The sequence below is a fragment of the Monodelphis domestica genome, chromosome 7 (genome assembly GCF_027887165.1).
Source record: "Monodelphis domestica isolate mMonDom1 chromosome 7, mMonDom1.pri, whole genome shotgun sequence".
Taxonomy (NCBI): domain Eukaryota; kingdom Metazoa; phylum Chordata; class Mammalia; order Didelphimorphia; family Didelphidae; genus Monodelphis; species Monodelphis domestica.
The window spans coordinates 156816836-156843401 of NC_077233.1; the positions used below are offsets into that span (position 1 = coordinate 156816836).

The following is a 26566-nucleotide window of genomic DNA, read 5'->3' on the forward strand; positions in this document are numbered from 1 at the left end:
CATTAGGAAATTTTCTTTCTTTACCTCTTTCCTATATTTCTCTCCTTTACTATATTCATTTTATTATATTATTTTACTATCTCTATTTTAATTAAACTAAGTTGTTAATTGTTAAAAGTTGCTAGAAGTTTTCTTTTTCTCTGGCTTAAAGGGATAATATTAATTTACAACTCTACTATATTCTCATTAAAACTTAAATTATTAAAAGCTGCTCTCATTTTGTCAAAATCCCTATTTTAACCCTTACACTGGGAAATCTCAAATACTTTGGACTCTCCTTTCTTTTATCAAGATAGTTTCTATATTTACATGTAAGGTTCATGATTTGCTGCTGCAAAAAATGTTCTGGACATATGATTCTCTCCTTTTGGATGTTTCATTTATTCAAAGATATTCTTTACTGCCATTATAAATCCCATCTCACCGAAGTTCAATGATATATAATTTCTACATAGATTGCCTCAAAAATTCAGATTACAGCCAGGAACCAAGTGGTAAAGCAGAGAACCTTTGAGCTAAAATTCAGACATTACAAAGTACAGCAGGACCTTGTTTCACATCACCAGGATTCTTCCCAGAAGTTGAAAATTGCACATAATTGGCAAACTTATTTAATAAGTATTTCCTATATGAACATATGAAACTTTATACCTCTTAGGAAAATGGCACAGATTTTGTAATTTAAAATGTTTATTTTATGTATACTTCTGCCATCTTTTTAATTACCGGTTGCATTTATCTGAATTCACACACTGAGTTTGCATAAAATGAGATCCTCCTGTATTTATACTAACTTCCATTAGTCAGATACACAAAAATGACTTAAGAGGACAGGTTTGGGTTTGAAGATTTAAGAATTAGTAAGAAGATAGCTGAGAGATTGGCCAGTACTTTGAAGAAAACATCATAAAGAGAAACAAATTGAAGAATTGAAGAACATTGAGTAGATAAGAGTAACTGGGAAAGGAGAGATTTGTCAGAGAAGTAGGACCAGTACAATGCAGTGTCACAGTGGGTGAGGGAAAAGAAATTATCAGGATGGAAGTGTTTAATAAACAGTAGCTGGAATTTAAATGCATTGAAGGCTTTTTAAGAGTTCTTGAATAGCTTTCTTCAATAGCTTTTGCAGTAACAGCTAGACCTAAATGTACATCCCTCTCCAATACAGAGTAATTCAAGAGCAAGGTACTTGGATTTTTTTAAACTCTTAACCTTAAACCACTTATGTATCTTTTACCTAACACACCTTCATATACTGCTTTTCTAAAGGTATTGTTTTTAAAACTGGGTAATGTGAGGAGTTTGAAAGATATCTTAATTGGATAAATAAATTAGTTGGAGGGAAAAAGATATTCTGAAAAATATTATAAACATAGTAACTAATGGAGTGATACCTACTATTTGCCACATAGGTTGGCTAGTTTTTCTCTAAAAAAATCTGTCAAATATAAAACACTGTTTTCTCATAGCAGTGTGCTAAATATTGGGAATATAAAGACAAAGGCAAAAGAGCCCTGCCCTGGAGAAGCTTACACTTTCACAGACCTATCTATATACATAAAAATACATACAAAATGAAGACAAGACTAGCAGTCAGATGATCAGGAAAGGCTTCATGTATAAGGTGACATGAGCTAAATCTTGAAGGAAAATGGGGATTCCAAGAGTAAGGGGTGAAGTGCCAATGAAAAGACATAGATAAAAGAAATGAAGTATCATGGGCTTAGGAATGGTAAAAGACAGTATATCTGAATCATCTAGTGTGAGGAGGGAAGTAATGTTTAAAAATTCTAGAAAAGTGTCTCAGTGAATTAAGAGCCAGGTCTAGACATGGGGGGAAAGGGGGTGGGGGTTTCCTGGGTTCAAATCTGCCCTTAGACACTTCTGAGCTGTGTAACCCTGGGCAAGTCACTTAATCCCCATTGCCTAGCTCTTACTACTTTTCTGCTTTATAGGGGCAAGGTTCTGAAAAAATTTAAAATGACAAGAGTTGATATTTGATTCAGCCACAGTCAATGAAACTGCACTTGAGACTTAACTGGTTCAGGATACGAAGGCCTGAAGCACTGATGTATCTTCCTGGTTGCCCAACTAGGAATTAAGGGTTTGATACCTGCTTCTCTGCTACCTCAGCAAAGGCAAGACAGTGGGACTGACACCACTCAACTGCATCATTACTATATCCTTGCTAGATATCCTTGTGAAATAAACCTCCTTTATTAGATCCGAGATGGTCTATCTATAAGTGTCTCATTTTATCTCAATTCTAAACCTGTACCACTAGATTAGCTTTAGTGAGACCTGGACCCAGAACACTCCCTTTATCAATAAAAGATTGTGCTGGAATCTGATACACAAGTATACATGATAAACAACATTAAATTTTCAGTAATTTGCTAAGCATGAATAGTAATTTAAGTATTCCCTATAGTTTTAGGGACAGAGTAAACTTTGTAAGAGGCTAATTTGTACTTATGTTTTTAAACAATGATCTGCATCACATAAACACAAATTAGTTAAGACACCAACATTTGTATATCATTAAGCCTGTGATAGAGCAGAGAAAAATAGGGGAAAAAACCAGACTGGGTTCAGAATAGGTCCTGTAGCCTTTTACCATTTAATGAATCCCCCCACATGCCCTTGTTACCAAAGAAATATGGACAAGAAAAGTCACGAGCCCAAAATAGGGAAGGGAGTACAGGCTCCCAATAGCACTATATTCCTTAGCAAAATAGCCAAGTAAAAACATACTGATATGATATTAATAATGATCTCTGAATTGGATTATCTCTACTTTGGAAAACCATATAATAAGTATTCACATTCAACTGGGTCAAGTTGAGTGAGTTTATAGAGGCAAACTGGAAACAATGTTTTATTGAAGTCTCAGTTTAATCTAGCAAAAATTTCCTGATACAACTATAATAAAGCTGCCACTATGATTGAGATAGACAAATGTATGTATTTTTAAATTATTCACATGTAAAGTGATGTATATAATAAATGAGTCAGTGCTGTTTTGGGGAGGAGAAATCATAAGACAACATAAAACTTCCATTTGTACATGCCATTTTATTATGCCTAACCTGCAAATCTTTTAGGCATATGAAACTTGTGACAGATGGGCTTCAGAAAACAGACTTAATACAAAGGAATTTTAAATAGACAAATTTTTAAAGGTGTTGAAAAATCAACGTATATATTTTAATTCCTTATAAAACAGTAAGCTTTGAAAAAACTTCTCTCTCCATGCATATAAAGTCCACCAAGCTTTTGGTCCAGAATATAATTGTTGACAGAAAGATGGATGCAGCTGAGTCTATGAACGTGTGTACTTGCCCCAAATATGCAACATAAATACTGAAGCAATGAACAGAAGACTCATTACCAATACTGGAACAGGACCACTGAAAATAAAAAAGGAAAAGTAATGATTACCTTTAACAACATAAAAAAATTTATCATTTACCTAGAAAAAAAACATTTTAAAACTAGGAATATTATATACATCTTGAAAGAAAATAATTCACCAAAGTTTTTTAAGTAAATGCAATTTTTAAAAAATTACCAAAATAAAATGCTATTTTGAGACTGATAGCAACAGCTGTAATTTAATTTATAAAATAATTAGAAAATTAATTCTACAAACATCTCCTTCCCAAATAATATTTTAGATTCAGAAATGGTATCACTATTTTATTTTCTTAAAAGGCAAAAACCAACTGTTTGCATAAAATAGACAGAAACATATATCTAACATATATAATATTTATATTATTATATTTATTAATGTAATTACAATAATATAAACATATCTAATAAAGTGCTAAAGAATCATTTTGTAATTTTTAACTTACTTTAGACACAAATTTTTTTCATTTCACCACACAGATACATATCTCATTTTTAACATAAAAATAAATATTATATACCATCAAGGTAAAGTAAATTAATAGGATATACATATATATAACAATGAGGTATAAAAAAAGAAATTCCAAAGGCATATCATAAATCTCTAACATGGAATGAGATTCAAAAACATTATATCCAACGGATTAGGAAAAGGTGAAGTAGGATGATCTAAAGGGCAAGAAAAGCTGAAGGATTCACAGGACCCACTGCCTAATGAGGTAAATTTTATTACACACACATATATACACACACACACACACATATATATTTAGTTACAGTTCTATCATCATTTCTGTTTAAATGCTAAATTTAACCTTATTCTCAGATACAAATTATTAGCTTTTGTCTTGGAAATGACACTAAGACAAAGGGTAAGAGTTTAAATGGGGGGGAGGGGGGAGGATAACAGTCTTATAGCTGCTCATTGTTGCTTCAAATTGAACCTGCAGATCATTAAAAGCAGTACAAACTGTTTTCATATAACAGCTCTTCTAGCAACATTTCCCATATATTATGCAGATGATGTTATAAACCAAAGTACAAGACTATATGTATTTCTTGTTAAGTTTTATCTTATTACATTTGGCCCCATCAAGTTCTCTGTCAAACACTATATTGGTGTCCCCCTTAAAGCCTAGCATTGTGTTACCTGTACATATGCTGTTAGTGATCTATGTGTTCTTCCACATTACTAATAAAAATCCTGAACAAAACAGAGGGCAATAACTGATTTCTATGTTGCAAGCACTAAATTCAAACCCTTGTGGAGGATATGCCAGAAATCACTGATTCCTGTATCATCATCCCCTCTAATATCTAATCAGATTCTCTAGTACAAAAACGTTTTGGTTCAAGCTAAGAATGAGCATGGAACATGCCAGTTTCATTCTACAGATGCAGTGCAAAGGTTAGTAAAAGGTCTAAGTATTTAACAAGCTAGTAAAGTTTCTAATATGCAAATAAAATTCCTAATTTTCTTACTATTCCAAATGAATCCACCTTTGCAGCTACAATTATTTACTATACAGAGAAGAAAAGTACAAGCAGTGGAATTCTGATATTAAGATCACTAGAGAAATTTCAAACACTGAATTTATAAAGTATAGTACTTTAAATATTAGTTGGCAACATGCTGACATCTATCTGTAATTATTATAAACCTCCATCCCCAATTATCATCTAATTAATGACTTACTGTTTCCATTTCTCAATCATGCAATTTTTGGCAATGGAACAAGTAGAAAGGAACTGAAATTTGATGATGTATTCCTCCAATTCTCTATCCCATAAATCACTTCAAAATAGAAGTAGTTCTATTAAATGCATGAATTCAGTAAACTTAAGTGTATATTGTGTGGCAAGCACTATATTAGATACTGAAGTAGATAAAAAGTTTAAATAAAATTTAGTCCTTGTTCTCAAAGAGCTTACAGTCTATTAGAGGAATAAGAGCCAGACTTCCACCCAATTTATATCCTGTCTACATCAGCATGTTACACTAGGAAGTAAGGGGGTTCTGGGAATTGTAGTTTTGCTGGGGATTGTAGTTTTTAGGGTTCAGATTCTAATTGGACAAGTATGGACATCATACTGTGCTTTGGTTTCCTCATTTGTAAAAGGAGGAGAAACTGACTTGATGACATGTGTAGTCCCAACCAGCTCTAAATTTATGCTACCAAAAGATTCTTTTGGCACCAATATTTTTAGTCTATGACCTTTATCATTATGAACTGATTAGAATAAAAATATTACCTGCCAGTAATAGGCATTAGCAAATTATAAAACAAAATGCTTTATGACTTCTGAAAAAAAAGTTGTCATTAACCTAAAGAAAATGGCATTTGAGTCTAGTTTTTTAAAAATACACAAGAAAATTCAATAGTCAAGGTAAGTATAAGAAACTGAGCAATGCCAAAAAGGAAGACTTGACCTCTAGTCCATTCTAGGGACCATTTCATTACCTTATGTGTGATCAAAGTAAAACTGGTCTACTTTCACCAATTATATCTTATGAATTCAACACACTGACAAGCAGAAGGCTATCAAAAGCAATAAGCATTAACTGTAAGAAATGTAGAATTTAGTTTATATTCTCTATTTTTATGTTTCTTTGACTTACACTTTGAGCCCAGGGGAATCTTCAGTGTAGAACCTCCACATCCCGCCTGTGCCTGCTGAAGTAGTACGGCCAGCACTCCTTGTCCCACAGCTGGCATTTTTCCTTCAAAAAAATTAAAATTTTAGTTATATTTAATCCTCGTCCCCACCCAAATTTGCAACAACATATTGGTAATATATTCTATTTTAGTTTTCAAGAATCAATTCACACTTTATTTAATTCAGACAGCGGCAACATAAAAAAGAAAACATTTCTTCTCCCAAAATCAATATTTCAAAATCTACAAATTTCCACACTAGTTCTGGAAAAAAAGGGGGGAAGGGGGAGAGCCTAAGCTGCAATCCTTAAAGCTAACCAAATTTAATTCTGAAGATGAACAAGGGAGAAAATTATTCTAATTTCCTCCTTAAAAAGAGACAAACAGCAAACAAAACTAATCACATCCAAGACTACCACCAAACCCAAACTATGCCCTTTCCAGAACCTCAAATTCTGAAATTCCTCTCTCAGTAATCTCCCATTTCTTCTCTCCATCTGCCCTAATTTCAAGTCTACTTTGTCCTTCCTGCAACCCTCATTCTCCCAACCCCCATACCTCCTTTTTCTCCCAGGCTATCAGCTTCATTTTTCTCCTTTCACAGTTCAGTTCTTTTAGTTAACCAGTTCAATTATTCACTGTTTTCCACTCTTATATTCATTGCCCCTATCTTCTTCCACTGTTCCTTTCCTGACTATCCTCAACCCAAAAACACTTCCAACACACATCTTCTACATTCTTCTACATTCTAACTGAAAAGTTGTTTAATGTTACTGGAGAAAGCCACAAAATAATGCTGACTGGATCCACTAATTCATTTTTATCTTATCCCAACTGGGCTCTCATGGATACATGACAATCCCTCTAGTCTTCCTTGTTTAACTATCTTGTTCCCTGCAACAGCTATTTCAAATTCTCTCCTCTTTCATCAAGTCTCCTTAATAGCTACTAATTTTCTATTTTATTGAGAAAATGAAGACCATCCCTTGTTGTCTTCATCAGCCATTCTACCTGTGCTCTTGATCAAATCCCCTTCTCTTCTGGAAGTGTTGCCTTTTAATCATTCTCTCCAATGGCAGTCCTCCCTAACTTATAAAAACCTTTAGTCCTGGTACTACCACTGCCGAACACCTAGAAAAGTTTTCTACATTATCCTCTTCCAATTCCTCATCAACTCTTTATAATGTGGCTTCTGACCTCATCACTCTAAAGAAACTGCTCAATCCAAGTTATCCACAAACTTTTAACTTTTAAATCCAATGGCTTTTTCTTAACTCATCCTTGTTGACTTTCTATAGGTGTTTGGTTTTTTTAACCCTTACCTTTTGTCTTAGTATCAGTTCTAAGACAGAAGAGCAACAAGGACTAGAGCAATCAGGGTGAAGACTTGCCTAGTCACACAGCCAGGAGATGTCTGTTCTTTACAGCTTTTGATAGTTAACTACACTCCTCCAGCATAAATTACACCTTCCTAATCCACCTACCACATAACTACCAAAGAAAATCTACATAAAACAGAAGTTTAATCATGTCACTCCTCAGTTAATGTTCTTCCTATATAACTAAGTAGAATGATAAATAACAAATTTCTAAGTCTAATATTTAAGGACTAAGAGATACTGCTTTTAAATTACCTTTCTGGTTTTATTTCATGATGTCCCATTACATTATAGCAGGACTAGCCTAGTATCCCAAACCTGACATTCTATCTTCCAACAGTAAGCTTTACTTAGTAAAAAATCCTTCCCACACATTGAAATGTCCTCTCTCCTCATTTCTGCCTCTCCATCAGGTAACCACTTTCCTCTATAAATCTTCCCTACTATTCTTCATCAGTTTACCTTTGAATATGCTGTTTTGACTCACTCCTCATCCTAAGTAAAACATAAGTTCCCCTGCAGGCAGAAATGGCTTCCTTTTTGTTTTCCCCCATGCCTGCTACAATATCTGGAGAATAATGGGCACTTATTAAATAATTTGATGAATCCAACTGGGGACAAATCAGATTTCCTCCTCCTGTTTTCTTCATGGAAACACAATTTAGTACCTTCAAACTATTACTTCCAATAGATCTTGTATACCTCTTGTCTCACAGAGATGTTTGCTTGTAGTGTCCGGTAAGACTGTATGAGCTCCAAAAAAGAAGGGCTGTCTTTTGGCTTTCTTTGTATTCCCAGGGCTTAGCACTGTGCCTGACTTGTAGTATGGGATTTATAAATGTTTATAGATTAAAAAGCTTATGCCGTTTCTTCTTACATTCACACACCCAAATTCCTTAGTTCAATAATGACATATTTAGCACTAATTATGTACAACAATACCTGGCAAAAAGTAGGCTATTAATAAATGCTGACTGAATTATAAAAGACAAACATGGTAGCACAACGGTCTGCATATATCAGCACTTAATACTTTACCTTAAGTCACCTAGGATAAGTAGTTGCCATGATCTCACGACGCTAACAATTAAATACTGGCCCCTGGAAGAGTGTTTCAATACAGGCCTCAGAATAGGATGGGAGAGAAGAGGAGGGTGGGATGGGCAAACAGACCCACGCATTTGGAGTTGCTCTTTACCTTTGCCTGACTGTGGATCCCGCGGTTCGGGCAGCCACAGCTTTGCTGGGAGACCGGCCTGAGGCGCCCACGTTCGTACCACTGGGAGTAGGGCCCGGCTGTGAACAGAGATGAAATACTCATTTTATACCACCTAAAAACGCCACTGCCAGTCGCCACCGCCCAGAATATTCTCGACCGCCCACCAGGCCCCACGACCCCCCAAGTGCAAGTGAAGACACCCAGGACAACCAGAACAGGAGCTGGGGGGCAAATTATACCATAACTGTAGTTGAAGAGGCAACACACAAAGGTAGACACCTTCCAGCTGTGGCAGTTAATATAAGCAGAAGAGACTGGGACTCAGCTTAACTGGGGAGTTGGAGGGGGGAGTCTCACCACTTCCTGTAGTGGTTTTTAAAATGCCTGATGTAAAATAGGCAGAATCTTAAAAGAGAGCCAAAAGAGGCCAGATGTTATGGTATCCCTTCTCCATGGTGAGGAATGGAAAGTATATGAGAATTAGTTACACCCGCTGGAAAAAGCAGCCACATTTAAAAACACTCATGAGGATTTCTGGCAATATATTAGACACCCTCAATTTATGGCTAACGTGTCCAAATTAATGCAAGCCCCAAAGAGGGCGGAGCCATTCGCACCGAGAAGATGGGTCTGAGAAACTAGTCCAATGCCACGCCGGCGCCTGATCGGCAGCGGCGGGGAATGGGGTGGGATAGGCAGGAAGGGGCGGGTCTTGCCTTCCTGTCTCAGCCACCGAGGCCGCCGGGAGCTCTCGATTCCTCCTGAGTGGAAGGGTCTGCGCAAGCGTGGGCTTCCAAGGATTCCAGGTTCCAGGGGGCTATGCAGCCTCGGGGGCCGGAGGGCCGCCCTCGGGGTCCGTCCGTAATATTCGTGCACCCCGACTTTGGCGTAGGTGGTGCGGAGCGGCTGGTGCTGGACGCGGCGTTGGCGTTACAGTCTCGCGGCTGCCGCGTCCAGGTGTGGACGGCGCACTATGACCCGGGCCACTGCTTCTCCGAGAGCCGTCAGCTGCAGGTGCACTGCGCTGGAGACTGGCTGCCCCGCAGCCTGGGCTGGGGCGGGCGCGGCGCCGCCCTGTGTGCCTACCTGCGCATGGTCTACCTGGCGCTCTACATCCTGTTACTGAGCGGCGAGGAGATGGACGTGATCGTGTGCGACCAGGTGAGGGGGCCAGGCAGCTGTCATCCAAGGACGGGATAGGGGGCACCCGAGAGACATTGCAGCCCTGTACATATTACAGAAACTAAATAAGGAACAGAAGGGAAATGACTCACTCAAGGTCAAACCAATTATTCAGCATCCGCTGTGGCTTTTTAAAGCTCCACGCATAAGCCCATCTTTCTTTTTCTTTTAAACCCTTATCTTCCGTCTTGGAGCCAATGGCAGAAGAGTGGTAAGGGCTAGGCAATGGAGGTTAAGTGACTTGCCCAGGGTCACACAGCTGGGAAGTGTCTGAGGTCACATTTGAACCCAGGACCTCTTGTCTCTAGGCCTGGCTCTCAATCCACTGAGCTACCCAGCTCACCCCACACACACACACTCCCTTTCTTGATTTCCCTTTGGTGGTGCAATGGGTAGAACGCTGAGCCTGGAGGCAGCAAGACTAGAGTTCAAATATGCATTCAGCTGCTATTGATAACTAAAATGAGATCTAGGGACTCTGCCTGTTCTCTCTTACCCCCAGTAAAATGAGGATAATTATAGCACCTACCTCCCAGGGTTATTTTGAGGATTATTCTTTCAGTAAGCATTTATTAAGCATCTACTACCTGCCAAGCATCTTGGTAAGAGTTGGGGATTAAATGAGATAATATTTGTAAAGCGCTTAAAAGAAGCACTCACAGAAGGAGCTTAATAAATATTCTTTCCCTTAATTCTAGTGCCTTCTCACTTGTAATTATCTTTGCTTTAATTAGTGTATGGCCTGTTTTGTTAGTGGTTTTCTCCCCCATTAGACTGTGAACTGCTTCTTTTTATTTTTTTAAACCCTTACCTTCCATCTTAGAGTCAATTCTGTGTATTGGGTTCCAAGGCCGAAGAGCAATAAAGGCTGGGCAATTGGGGTTACGTGACTTGCCCGGGATCACACAATTTCACAAATGAGATTGTGAGCTTTTTGATAGCCAGGGACTTATCTTTTACCTTTTTTTTGTAGATCCTGCATTTAGCACAATCCCTGGCACCACTTCCAACCCATCCCTAGTGCCTTCCTTCTGAGATTACCATCTGTCTTAGTATATATCATATCCTGGGCATAGTTATTTACATGTTGTCTTCCCCCTTAGAATATGAGGGCAAGGACCCTTTTTTTCCCACCCCTAGGATAGCACAATGCCCTAGCACGAAACAAGCACCTTAAAAATGCTTATTGACTCCAAGTGTTTTACTTCTGTGCTTAGGGCTGGATCACATGGATAGGAAGTGTTAGGAGTCTGAACTTGAACCCAGGGCCTCGGACTCTGAATCAGTTTTCCTTTGCTATATACCTGTACTCTACAGATGTTATGAATGAGGAAGGAGCTTCAATGAGGTTAAGTGGGGCAACAAAAGAGCACAAGTAAGGAGACCCGAATTCCAGGCCCCAACTCTGCCACTTAATTTATTTACCATGGATGACTTTGAGCAAATCCTTCCCCTTCTCTTCAGGTTCTTCAACTATAAAAGAGGAAATTGGACTAGATGGTTTCTGAAACTCCTAGCTTTGATGTCATTTTTGTTTGATTCCTTATTTTCTGTCCTGGTAACAATTCTTAAGATAGAAGGGTAAGGAGTACTGGGGGTAAGTTAAGTGACTTGCCCAGGGCCACACATCAAGGAACTGTCTAAGTTCAGATTTGAGCCAAAGACCTCTTGACTCCAGACCTGTTTTTCTATCCCTTTGATCACCTTGCTGTCCCAACATGATTTTATGACTTGCCCTATTGACTTAGAAAAACACAGAACTACCAAATAGTCAGAAAAACCACTCTTTTAATCAAGAGAAAGGAATTCAATGCCTCTACACAGAGCTGCGTTCCACACATCAGTGCAGAGTCCAAGGACTGAACTCTGGTCACTCTGGACACTGACCCCTGGGAAAGCCAACCACTAGATTGGACAATTCCAAGGAGCCATTAAAATTGGGGAGCTTAAATACCTTTCCTGGTGAAGCATGGGGGCTGAGAATGAGAGGGGCAGTTGATTGACTTTACAATGGTAATAAAGGAAAATGAGGAGTTCCAGAGAGCAATAATAGTGAGGGGCTGATACTTTACAATGGACACAAAAGGGAAGGACCCAGCCATGGACTGGGCCATCTTGGTAATAGACTTTGGCCTAAGGGGAGAAACCATTGGAACAAAAGAGATACTTAACATCTGATAAGATTAGCTATTCCCACACAAATTTAGTCTGAGACTGGTGAAGTAGGATTTACCCTCAGGGAGGAACTCTCATGCCACAAGGTGAAAGTCTCTGGTTTAAATCTTTCTAGACTACAAGTTTGGGGGCTTCTAGAATCCACATGGACAGCCCCACACTTCACCATAAGCAAATGATTAAGTTGAAAGCAGAGGACTTGAAATGTTTTATTAAAATTAGATCCACTTGAAGTATGCCTACGTAACTTGTATTATGATTCTTTTACATTCAACCTGAATCATGTAATTCAAATTCCTCTATTTGCAGATGAAGAAATTAAAGCCAAAAGAAGTTAATGATACTCTTGTTAAGAGAATTCATTATTCCTTTTTTAAAAAGCAGGACTAAATAATCTAAAGTAGAAACTGCTGGAAGACCTCAAAAGTGTCCCTTGCTTCCTTGCTACAGTTTTCGTAGTAAAATATCAATATTTTTGCTACTTGAAATGAATTGCAAGTAATGATGGCATGTTGCTCTCCTTGCTTCCCTGGATTCCTTCCTCAAAGAAGAGTCAAGACTCAGTTCAAATCCTGCCTTCCTGCAGGAAGCTTTTTAGTAGTTTTTTACTGGCATATATCATATAAATATGTAATTGTTTGCTTGTCTTGTTTCTTCAAAGAATGTGAATTCTTTGAAGACAGAAACCATGTATTTGCTTTTCCTCTCCATCTTTAGAGTATAACAGTATCTAACACATAATCAGCCATCTAATATTTGTTGACTAACTGTGACTTTCAACAGATAATTAAATCTCTGGGCCTTGGTTTCCCCTTCTGTAAAGTGGGAGGTGTTGACTAGAGGATCACTTCCAAATCTTTAAGTTTGTGATCATTATCCTAATTTAGAAAGAATCCGCTATCAAAAAAAAAATCCTATATAAGGTAACTAGAACTTTTGAGATTATGATTGCATTACAAAGAGATGCTTTTATTGAAACTATTGCCAGATGAAATACCTTGTCTTCACATGCATACTCATTGAGGTCAAGTCAGTTTGATTCTTCGAATCTGAGAATTGGAATATTTTTATTTAAGATTCTTAATTGATCAAGAATACCTTCTTGAAAGTTGGGTCTAAAAACTTTGAGTGTCAGAGAATTAACTGTCCACTGCGACAGCTCATTTTATATTTGAACAGCTCCACTAATTTTTCTGGTTGTTCTTCCTTTGTATTGAGCTGAATATTTTGTACCTGGTTTTCCTGGTTCTTCCCTCTGGGGCCAATCAGGTGTAAAGGTAATTTTAGGGTTGTGACTCAAATCTAAAATAATTTTGGTTGCCAGAGGAAATCCCAAATAAAATACCCAAGTCAGTTGGAAACTATGATGATTTTAATTAATATAGAGGGGAAGAATTAATGAGAAGAGAGAAGGAGGGTATAGGATTTCTCCCACCTGGCCTGTGCCAAGGCACTTCAAAGACCTCCACCAAGAGGTGTCTGAAGAAGATTAGAGGCTTTCTAAGAGGATAATCTTTGGAAAGTAAAGGAGAAAGGAATCAGCCTAAACTCCGAGAGAGCTCAGTTAAGATGCCTCACCTGAACTAGCCTACTCAGCTTCCTCCAGTATGGTATCAAGGAAAGCTTACTGCTAAAATCGGACAATAGCTGCCACCACGCCAAGATGCCGAAATGCTCAGCAAGCTGCCGCCAGAGCCACCTCTCCACCGAAAGAGTTCGGAAAGAGGAAGTAACGCAAAATATATAGACAGTTTTAAATCACTTTCCTGCATCTCACATGTACCAATGGTAACTTAAGCTTGACTTAGGACAGCCCAGGGGTCTGTCAGTTGTTTCTGACTTGTCATTTGCTAGCACATGTCTGTCATAGGCCATCCTCCTAAATACTTAATCCTTAAGTATGGGTGTAGACATTCCTGTTTTTGTTAGACTAAGTAGGGTGGAGTAATCTAAAGTTCACACAGGCCCTCTCATTTTAAAATGATACCTTCACAATACTATTTGAAGATAGATATCTGGCTCTCTTGTTTCCTCTAGGGTTCTATCCTAGGTTCCTTCAGTGAATCTTTTTATGATGGAAAGAACTCTAGGCTTGTGTCTTATCTCTAACATGATGAGATTGGACTAGGAGTTATCTATGGTCTTTTCATATTTAAAATACTGTGGTCTTTCTAGAAAGAGATTCTTCTAAAAGGTGAAGTTGTTTTAAGATATAAAATAAAAGCTGTATAATAGCTCCAGAGGGCCAAAGTAATCAGGCAATAAACATTTATTAAGTAGCTACTGTGTGCCAAGCTTGGTACTAAGGGTTAGATATCACTTGTCAAGTGACTTTTTTATGCAGTATCAACATATATTCCCACCTTCTCTTCCCTTTTCCAAACATTTTTCTTTGGTTTTCCCAAAATTTGTTCCAGAGGATCTAAGTATATTTATCACAATCATACCTTCACTCTTCCTTTGCCTAATAGGTTTATCTTTGGATTTGGGGCTAAATTTCAGATTCATTCACCAAATGTTATTGTCATTCTTCACAACCTTGCATTATATCCCAATTTGCCTCTGCTATTTACTGTGTGACCCAGGGCAAATCACTTATCATCTCTGGGCTTTGCTTTCCTACTCTAAAAATGAAAATTGGATTAGATTTTAAGATCCATTCTACTTCCAAATTTATGATCCCATATATTCACTTTTTCTCTAGGAAGGGGATATTGTGAATCTTAAAATTTCTCAGACTTGTGAATGTTAAAAATTCTCAGACTCTACCTTAGAACATTTGGTTAAGACCATTCCCCATTTTAAACAATGCAGGTACTTGATCAGGAATGTGAGAACTCCAACATTACTCCACCCATACTTAAGCATACTTTAGGGGAAGATAAAGTTGTAAACTCCTTACTGAACAATGAAAAGTACTTAACCCATACTTATAGTGAGGCAAAAGCCCTTAAGCTAAGTCTATTTTTAGATCTAATACAAAAAGATGCTAAGTACCTATGAAGATCAAATTAATCACTAAAAGGTCAGGCAACTTGCAAACTTGCAAGAGACAAGATTAACAAAAGAGGTGTGAAGTTTTAGTCTACCCAGAGAAGTTGAGAACTAAAGAAGGTGTGAATTAAGAATGGTCAGTCCTTTGGAAAACGTCTACTGTGATTGGTAGATGTGAAAACTTAGGGGAGGTGACATAGGAGAAAATTCTCTTTAAAAGGAGGTCAGAAAGGCCTCTGAAGGAGTTGAGTTGAGCTTGCCAAAGCTGAATTGGAGGGCTCAATGGCTGAACTTAGTGGAGCTGAGGAGCTAAACTGGAGGGTCCCTCTGAACACAAGAATCTTGCTTGGGACAAATCTTGTGGTGAGTAGATTAAAGACTGACTGGTCTCTCTTAAGGCTTAGGCCCCTCATACATTATTTCTTCTTACTCTCTCTCTCCCTTTCCTTGATTCCTTATTTGTATTAATTAAAATCTCCATAAAAACCCAGCTGACTTGGGTATTTCATATTTGGGAATTTTCCCATGGCGACCACTTTATTTTTAATATAAAATCAAGACACAAAAAATTATCTTTACAGTTTTGGCAATTCAAAGTCTTGAAACCATATTTTCGCGGTCACAGTTTAACGGTAACAATAAGAAAATCTAGAGGATGTCCCATTGAATTTGGTTTTAAGTATAGATCATACAAAGTAAGCAGGTTTGTTGAAATAATAAATAAAAATCATTTTTTTAACCAGATTTCATTTCTGCTTTAATTAGGTTTCCGCTTGTATCCCAGTTTTTAGACTGGCCAGACATCGGAAGAAGATACTGTTTTACTGTCATTTTCCCGATTTACTTCTCACTCAGAGAAATTCTTTTCTTAAAAGACTCTACAGAGCTCCCATTGATTGGGTGGAAGAGTATACTACTGGCATGGCAGACTGCATTGTGGTCAACAGCTACTTCACTGCAAATGTTTTTAAAAATACCTTCAAGTCCCTGGCACACATAAATCCGGATGTCCTCTATCCTTCTTTGAATGTCAGCAGCTTTGACAACACAGTGCCTTCAGATCTTGAAAATTTAATTCCCAAAGGAAAGAAGTTTGTGTTTCTTTCAATTAACAGATATGAAAGGAAGAAAAATCTAACTCTAGCTTTAGAAGCATTACTTGAACTCCGTGGGAGATTAGATCTTCAGGAATGGGAAAAGGTTCATCTAATAATGGCTGGTGGTTATGATGAACGAGTCCTGGAAAATGTAGAGTACTATAAAGAACTGAAGAATTCAGCTAATCAATTTAACCTTAATCACCATGTTACATTCCTTAAGTCTTTTTCAGACACACAGAAAATCTCTCTTCTCCATAATTGTACTTGTGTGCTTTATACTCCAAGCAATGAGCATTTTGGCATAGTTCCTCTGGAAGCCATGTATATGCAGTGTCCTGTCATTGCAGTCAATTCAGGTGGACCTCTGGAATCTATTGTAGATAATGTGACAGGGTTTTTATGTGAACCTGACCCAACACAATTTTCTAAAGCAATGGAAAAATTTATTAGAAATCCTTCCTTGAAAACAACAATGGGGTTGGCAGGAAGATCCAGAGTGAAGGAAAGTTTTTCATTAGAAGCTTTTACAAATCAGCTATACCAATACATAAGTAAATTGACAGAATAATTATGCCGTTTTAAAACCTTTTCTAGAGGCAGCTAGGTTATACAGAGGTTTCAAGTGCTGGATTTGGAGACAGGCAGACCTGAGTTTAAATCCTGCCTTAGCCAAATACTATTTATGTGACCATAAACAGCTCATGTAACCTCTCCCTCAATTTTGTTATTTGTTAAATAGGGATAATAATAGCACCTACCTCATAGGGTGATTGAGGATCAAATGAAATAACATCTGTAAAGTGCTTTGCAAATATTAAAGTAAATAAATGCTAGCTTTCATTAGATTGACTAAACTAATTGACCTGGTTTCCAGATTCAGTTGTATTTAAAAAAAAAAAAGCACTCCAAAATTTATCTGGTACAGAATGGATTCATCATGTATTGAAAATAACAGGCTTAATTCTAAGCCTCTTCATCCTATAAATATTTTTAAAAGGGAAAAAGCTGTTATTACTGTCTTTAAAACAAGATAAAATCTGGAAAAAATTTCTTAACATTTAAATTATATTCTATCCAGGCACATTTCACAGTTCATATGCATTTAAGCTAAACAAAGTCATGTGTGTTATATTTTAACTAGACAATCTGTGGTTTTAATTTCCTTTAACTGTAATTAGAACAGTGTGTAAGATTAAATCTTAAGTCATAAAATATCAGCACAACTAGTTAGCATTTCTACATTAAAAATACTTGGTCAGTTTTACATGGCTTGCCATACTTATGAAAAAATTATTTTTTTAAAAGATCAATTTATAACATTATAAACTGATATTTTTGTATTTTATCTTTGCTTCCCCAAAAGTGGAAGCAAATATGTGTGAAGAAACAAATACAACAGTATTTTGGAAGCATTTTTATTTTTTAATTTTGGGCTATATTTTTCAATATTGCTATTAGGGGAAACATGTTAGTACCAAAGTTTAAAGTGACAAAAAGTCATAGAGGAGATCTTTGCAGTATAATCTTCAATCTCTCACTTTTTTTACATATGTAACAAAGCATATCAAAAGATGAAAATAAATATGCAGTGTTTTCTACAAAGGCACTCAGGTAAAAAAGGAAAATTAAGAAGAAAAATTATATCTCGGTATAAAAAAAAAATTAGTTCAGCAGTATTTTGTACCTACTATGTGCAAAGCACTTTATGGTGTGAGAGTATGTCAGTGGTCCTGTGATCTTATCCTTGGTGAACACTTCATCCAGTAGATAGATCACAACCCAGCCATAATACACTTATCTTGTTTGATTCTTATACATCTTTCTGTAAAATGAGGATCCACCCAATGTTCTAGAAGCCTTTCTATGGATCTTTTGAATATTTCTTGGGTACCAATGCAACACATTTTTTTTTGTCACAAGATCTGTTAACCTTTTCTAGTCCTGCATGCCCTTGATGTGACTATGATATTTATCAGATACTGTTATTCATGATAATATTGCAACCTGTTTCCACTTACCATAAATTGTTCCTATGCTGGCATACTATGATGATATCTAAAAAAAAATCACTATAAAGAAAAATAGTACTGAAAAAAAAGTGGGCTTTTGTGGTAACAAATAGATTAGGATTGTTGAAATTACTTTGCATTTCCCCAAATAAGATGTCATCTGATAACCTGTTCAATTTTGGAGTTAGCACTTTTTCCTAGATAAGTGTACAAATAAATTAACAAAAGAGGACTTCATGATATGGTGTTTAGCCAACTGGGTTTATGATCAGGAAACCCTGAGCTGAAGCCCTGCTTTAGATACCAGTTTTGTAATTCTCATAAAGTCTCTTAAGATCTCTGGGCCTCAGGTTTTTCATCTATAAAAAGAGAGAATTGGACTCATTGAGCTTTGAGGTCCCTTCTATGTCTGAATCTTAAATTGAGTTGCCCTTCCAAATTCATGTCATACTTTAGGAAAAATTCTTTATTCCTTTTGTTTTTCCTAATGAAATTAACTAGAGTGATCTCCCTTGAGTGGGCTTTAGTACCTAGAATGTAGAATAGCATATGACCTTAATGTAATAAACACCTTATTTGAGGAGAGCTATTAAATTGGAATTTTGCTCCACCAAGATGGAGGACTTCTTTCCTAGACAGTTGCTTGATTTGGGGGGGGGGGGGGGCGTATGGGGGGTTGCCAACAACCCCCATATAAGAATGTTCTATTCAGACCCTAAAGTTCACACCAGAAATGATGATCAATAATTCTATTTGAGAAAGTACAAGGATTTCTTCCACTCCAGAATTTTCCAGAAAACCAAAAGCCCATGTGTAATGGGAACCCCCCCCCCCCAACAAATTATCCGCATTGGGAGTCAATGTGCAACCAGAGGTAGGACATAGAGACTTCAGAGATGCTGTGACTCGGGACAAGAAGAATGAAGGTTTCTCCAAAGAAAGTCCAAGAATGGTCAGAAACTACTGACACAGACAAGCATCTTAAAGTATTTAAACTAGCCCACCTTCAGAGGATCTGAGGTCTTTGATACTCTGAGATGTCAAGGAAGGCCCTAAAAAGCCAGTCTCAAAACTTCAAAGATCCAAGAAAGTTTAATCTGAGGAAGCACTTCTAAGCCAAAGGACCTATTGTTTCTCTTCTGAGGGTTTGAAGAGAATAAGATCAGGAAGAAGGGGTAAAAGGAATATACTAATACAGAAAGGAGGGAGTGGGGAGGAATGTGCTATTAATCATAATTGGAGAATGTGAGAAGGTTGTAAACATGGAGGAGGTGGGGTAATAGGCATCTGATAAACCTCTCATCTAACATAGACCAAGGAGGGTTGAACACAAGCATACAAAATCATTTTGGTATGGAAATAGATTAAATTTAACATGGGGGCAAGGGATAGGTAGATACATATATACATGAATCATCTTCATAGAAATTATAATTAAATATTTAATTTTTGAAGTTTAATAATTCAATTGATGAGGGCACCAAGGGAAGGGATATAGAAGAGGGCCCTGGACAGTCTTGGGAAACACCCATAATTATTGGATGTGGTATGTATAATGAAGAGTTAGGCAGGAGTGAAGGAGGGTCAAAAAAATCTAAAGAGAACAGAATATCAAGCTGAGGATGGTCAACAGTCAAATGTAGGAGAAACGCCAAGAAGGATGAAGAAAATCATAAGATCTGGCAATTCAGAGATGAGTGGTAACTTTGGTTAGAGCAGTTTCAGCCAAGTAATTAGGTCAGGAGCTATATTGCAAAGGGTTAAATGACTAGAGAAGTTGAGGCAAAAGATACCTTTTTATTTTTTCCCTAGGAATTTGGTTTTGCAAAGGTAAGAGTGATAGTCAAGTGACATCCACTATTTGTCCCAAATTCTAATAAGCATTTGAGGGATACAAAAAATGTCAAAAGACAGTTTCAGCTTTCAGGGAGATCACAGTCTTATGCAACAATAACTTGAGAAGATGGTAGGGCCTAGAAAAAGGTTTGGAATCTGTCCCCCTTTTCCCCCCACCTCCATTTTAAAAATGAAGAAGACTTGGGCAGGTTTGGAGGCAGCAGGGGAGGAACTAGTAGAACTGGAGAGGTTGAAAACTGGGAAGGGAGAAGGGCTGATGATTATAGGGGCAAACTGCTGGAGACATTTCTCAGGGATAGAATCCAGGACATTCGTAGATGAGTTAGCTTTGGCAAAGAGAAGGGCCACCTTATTAGAGACCATGGGAAATAAGAGAGAGGGTATATTGTAAAGGGGAAAAGGGGCTTGTTTTTTTAAAGGGTTGGACATTACAACTTATGAGTGTGGTCAGCAGGAATTTAATTAATTCCAAAGAGATTTTATTTGTAATTTATTTACAAAATGTGGAAAGAGTGAAGCAAGAAATCAGAGAGAGGATAAAGATATCTAGCCTTTGCACTATGTAATTTACTCCCAGCCTTTTCTGGCAGGGAGAATTAATTTCAGCCAGCCTTGGAAAAGCCAAGACCCAGGAAGTGACTCTCAAGAGTAGGCCTCTCCTGAGGATAGTTTTTTCAGAAAATCCAGTAGTTGAGAGTCAGCTTTTCATTCACCATGTGTCAGTTCAAAGGAACAGGTTTCGGGTCCAGTCAGCAGATCAAAGAATGAAGAATTCCTCTAGTCTCCACTTCCAAAAAACGAAGAACTGACTCTCACAGGAAATAACAGCTCCTTTTAAAAACATTTTCTCTTGTATCACTTCCTGTACCTTCCCCTAATCATGTCTACCAATCACAATTGAAGTCCTATCACACACCACACATGGGTCACAGACCTCCCCCATTCACGTGTGAATGGGGTGTTTGTACCTTTGGTGATTAAATCTAAAATGGGCAAATCTTCATATTCAACTTTTAGGTACCATGTTCTAAAAATAGGCAGGGGTTACAATTTAATCTTCACAATTAAGGGAGAGGTAAGTATTTTCATTGTTTTAATCATGGGAGAGTTAATTTTAATCTTCACAGTGTGTTTGGGTGTATGTGTGTAACCACATTCATAATGGAAGGGTGGATAACAGAATTTCGAGATTCATAGATTCTGAACGGGAGAGACCTTTAAGGTCATCTAACTTAGCTTCCATCAAAATAATAAATGTTGGAGGGGATGTGGCAAAATTGGGGCACTAATGCATTGCTGGTGAAATTGCAAATTGATCCAACCATTCTGGAAAGCAATTTGGAATTATGCCCAAAGGGCTTTAAAAAATTTGCTGTCCTTTGATCCAGTAATACCCACTACTGGGTTTGTACCCCAAAGAGATTTTTTAAAATGTTTATATAAAAATATTCATAGCCATGTTTTTTTGTGGTGGCAAAAAATTGGAAAATTAGGGGGTGTCCCTCAATTGGGGAATGACTGAACAAATTATGGTATATGGTGGTGATGGAATACTATTGTGCTATAAGGAATAATGAACTAGACATTCCACATGAACTGGAAAGATCTCCATGAACTGATGCACAGTGAAATGCTAGAACCCCAGGAGAACATTATACACAGTAACTGAAACATGAAATGATCACATGTAATAGACTTTGCTATTAATAGCAATTCAATGATCAAGAACAATCTCATAGAATTTATGAAAAATAATTCAATCCACATCTAAAGAAAGAACAATAGGAACAGAAACAGAAGAAAAATGTATGATTTATCACTTGGTTATATGGATATATGATGAGGGTTGTGGTTTTAGTTTTTTTTATTGGTTAGATTTTTAATATTATAATTATTATTACTATTAAATATGGATTCATACTGTACCAGTCATTTTCATTTTGCCCAGTCTGTCAAAGCTTCTCCATTGATATAGGCAAAGCCAGGAAAGTGTTGCATGTGCTCGTACTCGGAATTCCTGCAGATGGCCAGGGGGGTGTACATGTCACTAGAGCCCCCACACCTTGCAGAGTGCACAGGTGGGCTTGGGTAGCACGGGTTGGCTGAGGGTACTTCTGACTATGGGGGAGTGACCCCCGTAGGGTGGAGTCTAGGGGCAGAGCTCATCAAACAAGGTTCCATCTGAGAGGTGGGGCTGTTGAATGGGTACTGTGAGGAGCCCCTGTGGTACAAAGAATAATGGAGTGGCCTTGAAATGGTTGTGTCATGTGGTAGGGAAGGGTACTGACTCTGCATTGGGTGAGGATGCTGGTTGCTATATGTTCCATACACTCCTAGTGTAGCCATGCTCCTCTCTGTGGGGATAGACTGGTATCCAATGGGTAACTGAGGAAGAACATATATGAGTGCTTCTCATACAGGGCAGTTGTTGGGAGCTTTCAGCAAGAGAACCATCAGCCGTTGTGTTGTCACTGTGTATGTAAGGGACCAGGTGTAGGACTGCATCCCTCCTTTTGATGATTCTCTTGAGTTCTATGTTTGGGCATCAAATTTTCTGTTCAGGTCTGGTCTTTTCTTCACAAATGCTTGGAATTCTTCTATTTTATTATATGACCATACTTTCCCCTGTAAGAATATAGTCAGTTTCGCTGAGTTGATTCTTGGTTGTAGACCCCACACTCATTTTAAAACCTACTTGCTTCTCCCTCTGTGGAGACATTGTACTGGTCAGAACCAGTATGTTGACTCTTGAGATTCCCACCGTGTCAGGGAATCCAGGAATCCCAGGACTCCTATGTCCCACCACTAGGGTTCGAGGAATCCAAGTCCTCTAAATAATTACCTCACACATACCTCCTGTTTGACACATAAGAGGAATGACCACCTGTCAGTCAGATCCACGACCAGTAGTTTCCTTGTTATTGTTGATTTGTTCAGTCATGTCCAACTCTGTGACAACAAGAACTATAGTATGTCAGCCCCTTCTGTCCTCTACTATCTCCTGAAGTCTGTCCAAACTCATGTTCATTGTTTCCATATCACTATCTATCCACCTCCCCTTCTGCTGTCCCCTTCTCCTTTTGCCATTAATCTTTTCCATCATCAGTATCTTTTATGATGAATCCTGTCTTCTTATAATGTGGCCAAAATCTTTAAGCTTCAGCTTTACTATTTGTTGCCCCAATGAATAGCTCAAATAGTTTCTTTAAGTATTTCTTGACTGATATGGTCTCCTTGCTGATTGAAGAATTTTCAAACATCTTCTCCAGAACCACAATTCAAAAGCATTTATTCCATTGCTCAGCTTTCCTAATAGTCCAACTTTCAAAGCCATACATTATTACTAGAAAAGCTATAGCTTTGGCTATACAGACCTTTGTTGGCAAAGTGATGTCTCTGCTTTTTAGTATGCTATCAAGATTTACCGTAGCCATTCTTCCAAGGACACGCATCTTTTAATTTCATCACTGTCAGCAATGGTCTACAGTGATCTCTGAGCCCAAAAATCTAAAATCTGACACTGCTTCCATTTCTTCTCCCTCTATTTGCCAGGAAGTGATGGGACCAAAATCTTGGGGTGTTTTTATTTTTTATTTTAAGCTTCAAGTGAGCTTTTACAGTCTTCTTTTTAACCCTCATCAAGAGACTTCTTAATTCTTCACTGTCTGCCATCAGAATGGTACATTTGCATTTCTGAGATTGTTGATATTTCTCCCAACAACCTTAGATGAAGCTTTTGATTGGTCCAGCCTGATATTTCACAGGATGTGCTTTGCATATATGTTAGGTGACAATATACCATCTTGTTGTACTTCTTTTCCAATCTTAAACTAGTCAATTATTCCATGTTCACTTTTAAGTATTATTCTTTTTAAACCCTTGTTCTCTGTCTTAGAATTGATGCCATGTATCAATTCCAAGTCAGAATGGTAAGAGATAGACAATTGGAGTTATGTGACTTGCCCAGAGTCATACCACTAGGAAGTATCTGAGACTAAATCTGAACCCAGGATTTCCCATTTCCAGGCATGGTGTTCTATCCACTGAACCACCTAGCTGCCCCTCCTCCTCTGTTTATTCTTACCATCTCTTCTTAATCTCTTTTATTTGTGTTAAGTCTCTACCTTTTTTCTCTTATCATGCACAATTTTTTCAGCTCCAGATCATATTTTAACTCACTGTATATAGTTTCTACACCTTTGGCTGCAAAGTATATAATCAATCCAATTTCAATATTGAACATCTGGTGATGTTCATATGTAGAGTCACCTTTTGAGTTGTTGAAAAAAAAGTGTTTGCTATGACTAACAAGTTGTCTTGACAAAACTCAATCTCTGTCCTACGTGATTTTGGACTCCAAAGCCAAACTTGTTTGTTATTCCAATCATCTTTTGATTTCTCACTTAAGCATTCCAGTTCCCTATAATGAATATGACATCTTTTTTTGTTGTTGTTATTTCTACAAGATGTTGTAAGTCTTTAAAGTACTGATCATTTTTGACCTCTTTGGCATCAGTGGTTGGAACATAGATGTTTTACTATGATGCTGAACAATTTGCCTTGATCTCAAAGATATTCTGTCATTTTTGAGATTATACCCAGTGCTGCTTTTTTTTACCTTTTTATTGATTATGAGGGTTACTTGATTTCTTCTAAGTAAATCTTACCTACAATAGTTATGACCTTAATTCGATTTACCCATTCCCATCCATTTAAGTTCACTGACACCCAAGATGTTGATGTCAATTTCTGTCTCTCCTGTTGACCACATCCAGCTTACCCTGGTTCATAGATCTTGCCTTCCAGATTTCTATATAATAATGGTCTTTAAAGCATTAGACTGACTTCCGGTCAAGATGGCGGCTTAGAGAAAGATATAGTTCAGATCTCCGGAAAACCCTTCCCGACCGATCTCAAACTATAAGCTCCTAAGGCGCAGAAATTCAAAACGATCAACAGCATAGACCCTGGGAATCCTCCTCCTGGACCTGGACCTGGATCAGAAGGTACGGCCCCCCTCAAAAGCCAGAACCCGAGATCACTCAGACCTAAGGGGTAGGAGCGCAGAGTCCAAGGCTCCGGGAAGCCGCAGCCCCACATGGCTCAGAGAGCAGGGTCGTTTGAAACAACAGCAACCCTCAGGGCCTTCTACCCGAGTCCCAGTGAAAGTCACTGCCCTCGCAGCTCCCCCGCAGAGAGCAGGCTTGTCTGAAACAACAGCAACCCTCAGGGCGGGCAAGACAGCCTCACTGGCTGGATCCTACTATCCAAGTCTCAGTGAAAGTCCCTGCCCTCGGAGCTTGGGGAAGCTGCAGCCCATCCCCCCGCAGGCCGACGAAACAGCCTCACGGCCAGCTATTCTGAAGGCAACTTCCGGAAAGCAACCCGACCCAGAGAGCCAGGGGAGAGTGTGGCCTCCTGGTCCGACCTTCCACTCCAGTTCCAGTGAGGCATACTCAATTTAACCCAGGGAAACCTCATAGAACCGACAATCTGCCCAGGACTAAAGCCTCTGAACACAAGACAGAGATAAGAAAAGCTAATCCTCCACATTCAGAGATGGCAAACTCCACAGAAGCACAGAAGCCCCAAAATACCAAGAAAAATAAGAAGAAAGGGGCGACTTTGGACACATTCTATGGAGCCAAAATACAAAATACAGAGCAGATAGATGATATACAAGAAAATGCTCCAAAATCTTCCAAAGGAAATGGAAACTCTCCACAAACCTATGAAGAATTTGAATCAGAAATGACCAAAAAGATGGAAGCCTTCTGGGAGGAAAAGTTGGAAATAATGCAAAAGAAATTCACGCATCTACAAAACCGGTATGATGAAACTGAAAAGGAAAACCAGGCTTTAAAGGCCAGAATCAGGCAGCTGGAAGACAACGATCATGTAAAAGAGCAAGAATTAATAAAGCAAAGCCAAAATACCAAGAAATTAGAAGAGAACATAAAATATCTCACCGACAAGGTGACAGATCTGGAAAATAGAGGGAGAAGAGATAATTTAAGAATAATTGGACTCCCAGAAAAGCCAGGAATAAACACCAAACTGGACATGGTGATACAAGATATAATCAAAGAAAATTGCCCAGAGATTCTAGAACAAGGGGGCAATACAGCCACTGACAGAGCTCACAGAACACCTTCTACACTAAACCCCCAAAAGACAACTCCCAGGAATGTAATTGCCAAATTCCAAAGCTATCAAACAAAAGAAAAAATCCTACAGGAAGCCAGAAAAAGCATTAGACTTTTCTTGCAGCCTAGCTTTCTTTTGACTTTGACCAGGCTACTTCATTAGTACTGGAGCTACTTGTTGTCCTTCTATCTTCCCCAGTAGAATGTTGGACAGTTTTTGACCTGAGGGTCTCATCTTCTGGTATCAGATCTCTTATCATTTTTATGCTGCCCCTGGGGTTTTGGGGGGCAAAGATACTGAAGTGGTTTGCCATTTCTTTCTCCAGTGGACCACTTTTTGTCAGAACTCTCTACCATGACCTATCCATCTTGGGTAAACTTGGATGATATAGCTCATAGTTTTATTAAACCTCAATCCCTTCTACCACAAA

At 38.1% G+C, this 26566-nt stretch overlaps 2 protein-coding genes and 1 pseudogene across 2 annotated transcripts; 1 reads left to right on the top strand and 2 right to left on the bottom strand.

Moving 5' to 3' along the window:
• Window positions 1-3055: 3055 nt before the first annotated feature.
• Window positions 3056-9312, bottom strand: SEC61B (SEC61 translocon subunit beta). Its single transcript, XM_007498993.3, has 4 exons — window positions 8912-9312; window positions 8652-8749; window positions 6038-6139; window positions 3056-3410 (listed from the first exon to the last, which is right to left on the bottom strand). Exons 1-4 carry the CDS (start codon window positions 8912-8914, stop codon window positions 3323-3325), a joined length of 291 nt encoding a protein of 96 aa, XP_007499055.1. The 5' UTR covers window positions 8915-9312; the 3' UTR covers window positions 3056-3322.
• Window positions 9313-9374: 62 nt separating this feature from the next.
• Window positions 9375-18364, top strand: ALG2 (ALG2 alpha-1,3/1,6-mannosyltransferase). The gene is made up of 2 exons (XM_001365199.4): window positions 9375-9833; window positions 15789-18364. Exons 1-2 carry the CDS (start codon window positions 9492-9494, stop codon window positions 16689-16691), a joined length of 1245 nt encoding a protein of 414 aa, XP_001365236.1. The 5' UTR covers window positions 9375-9491; the 3' UTR covers window positions 16692-18364.
• A 3545-nt stretch (window positions 18365-21909) lies between these two features.
• On the bottom strand, window positions 21910-24760 carry LOC130455594 (transcription factor RFX4-like; annotated as a pseudogene).
• Window positions 24761-26566: the final 1806 nt, after the last annotated feature.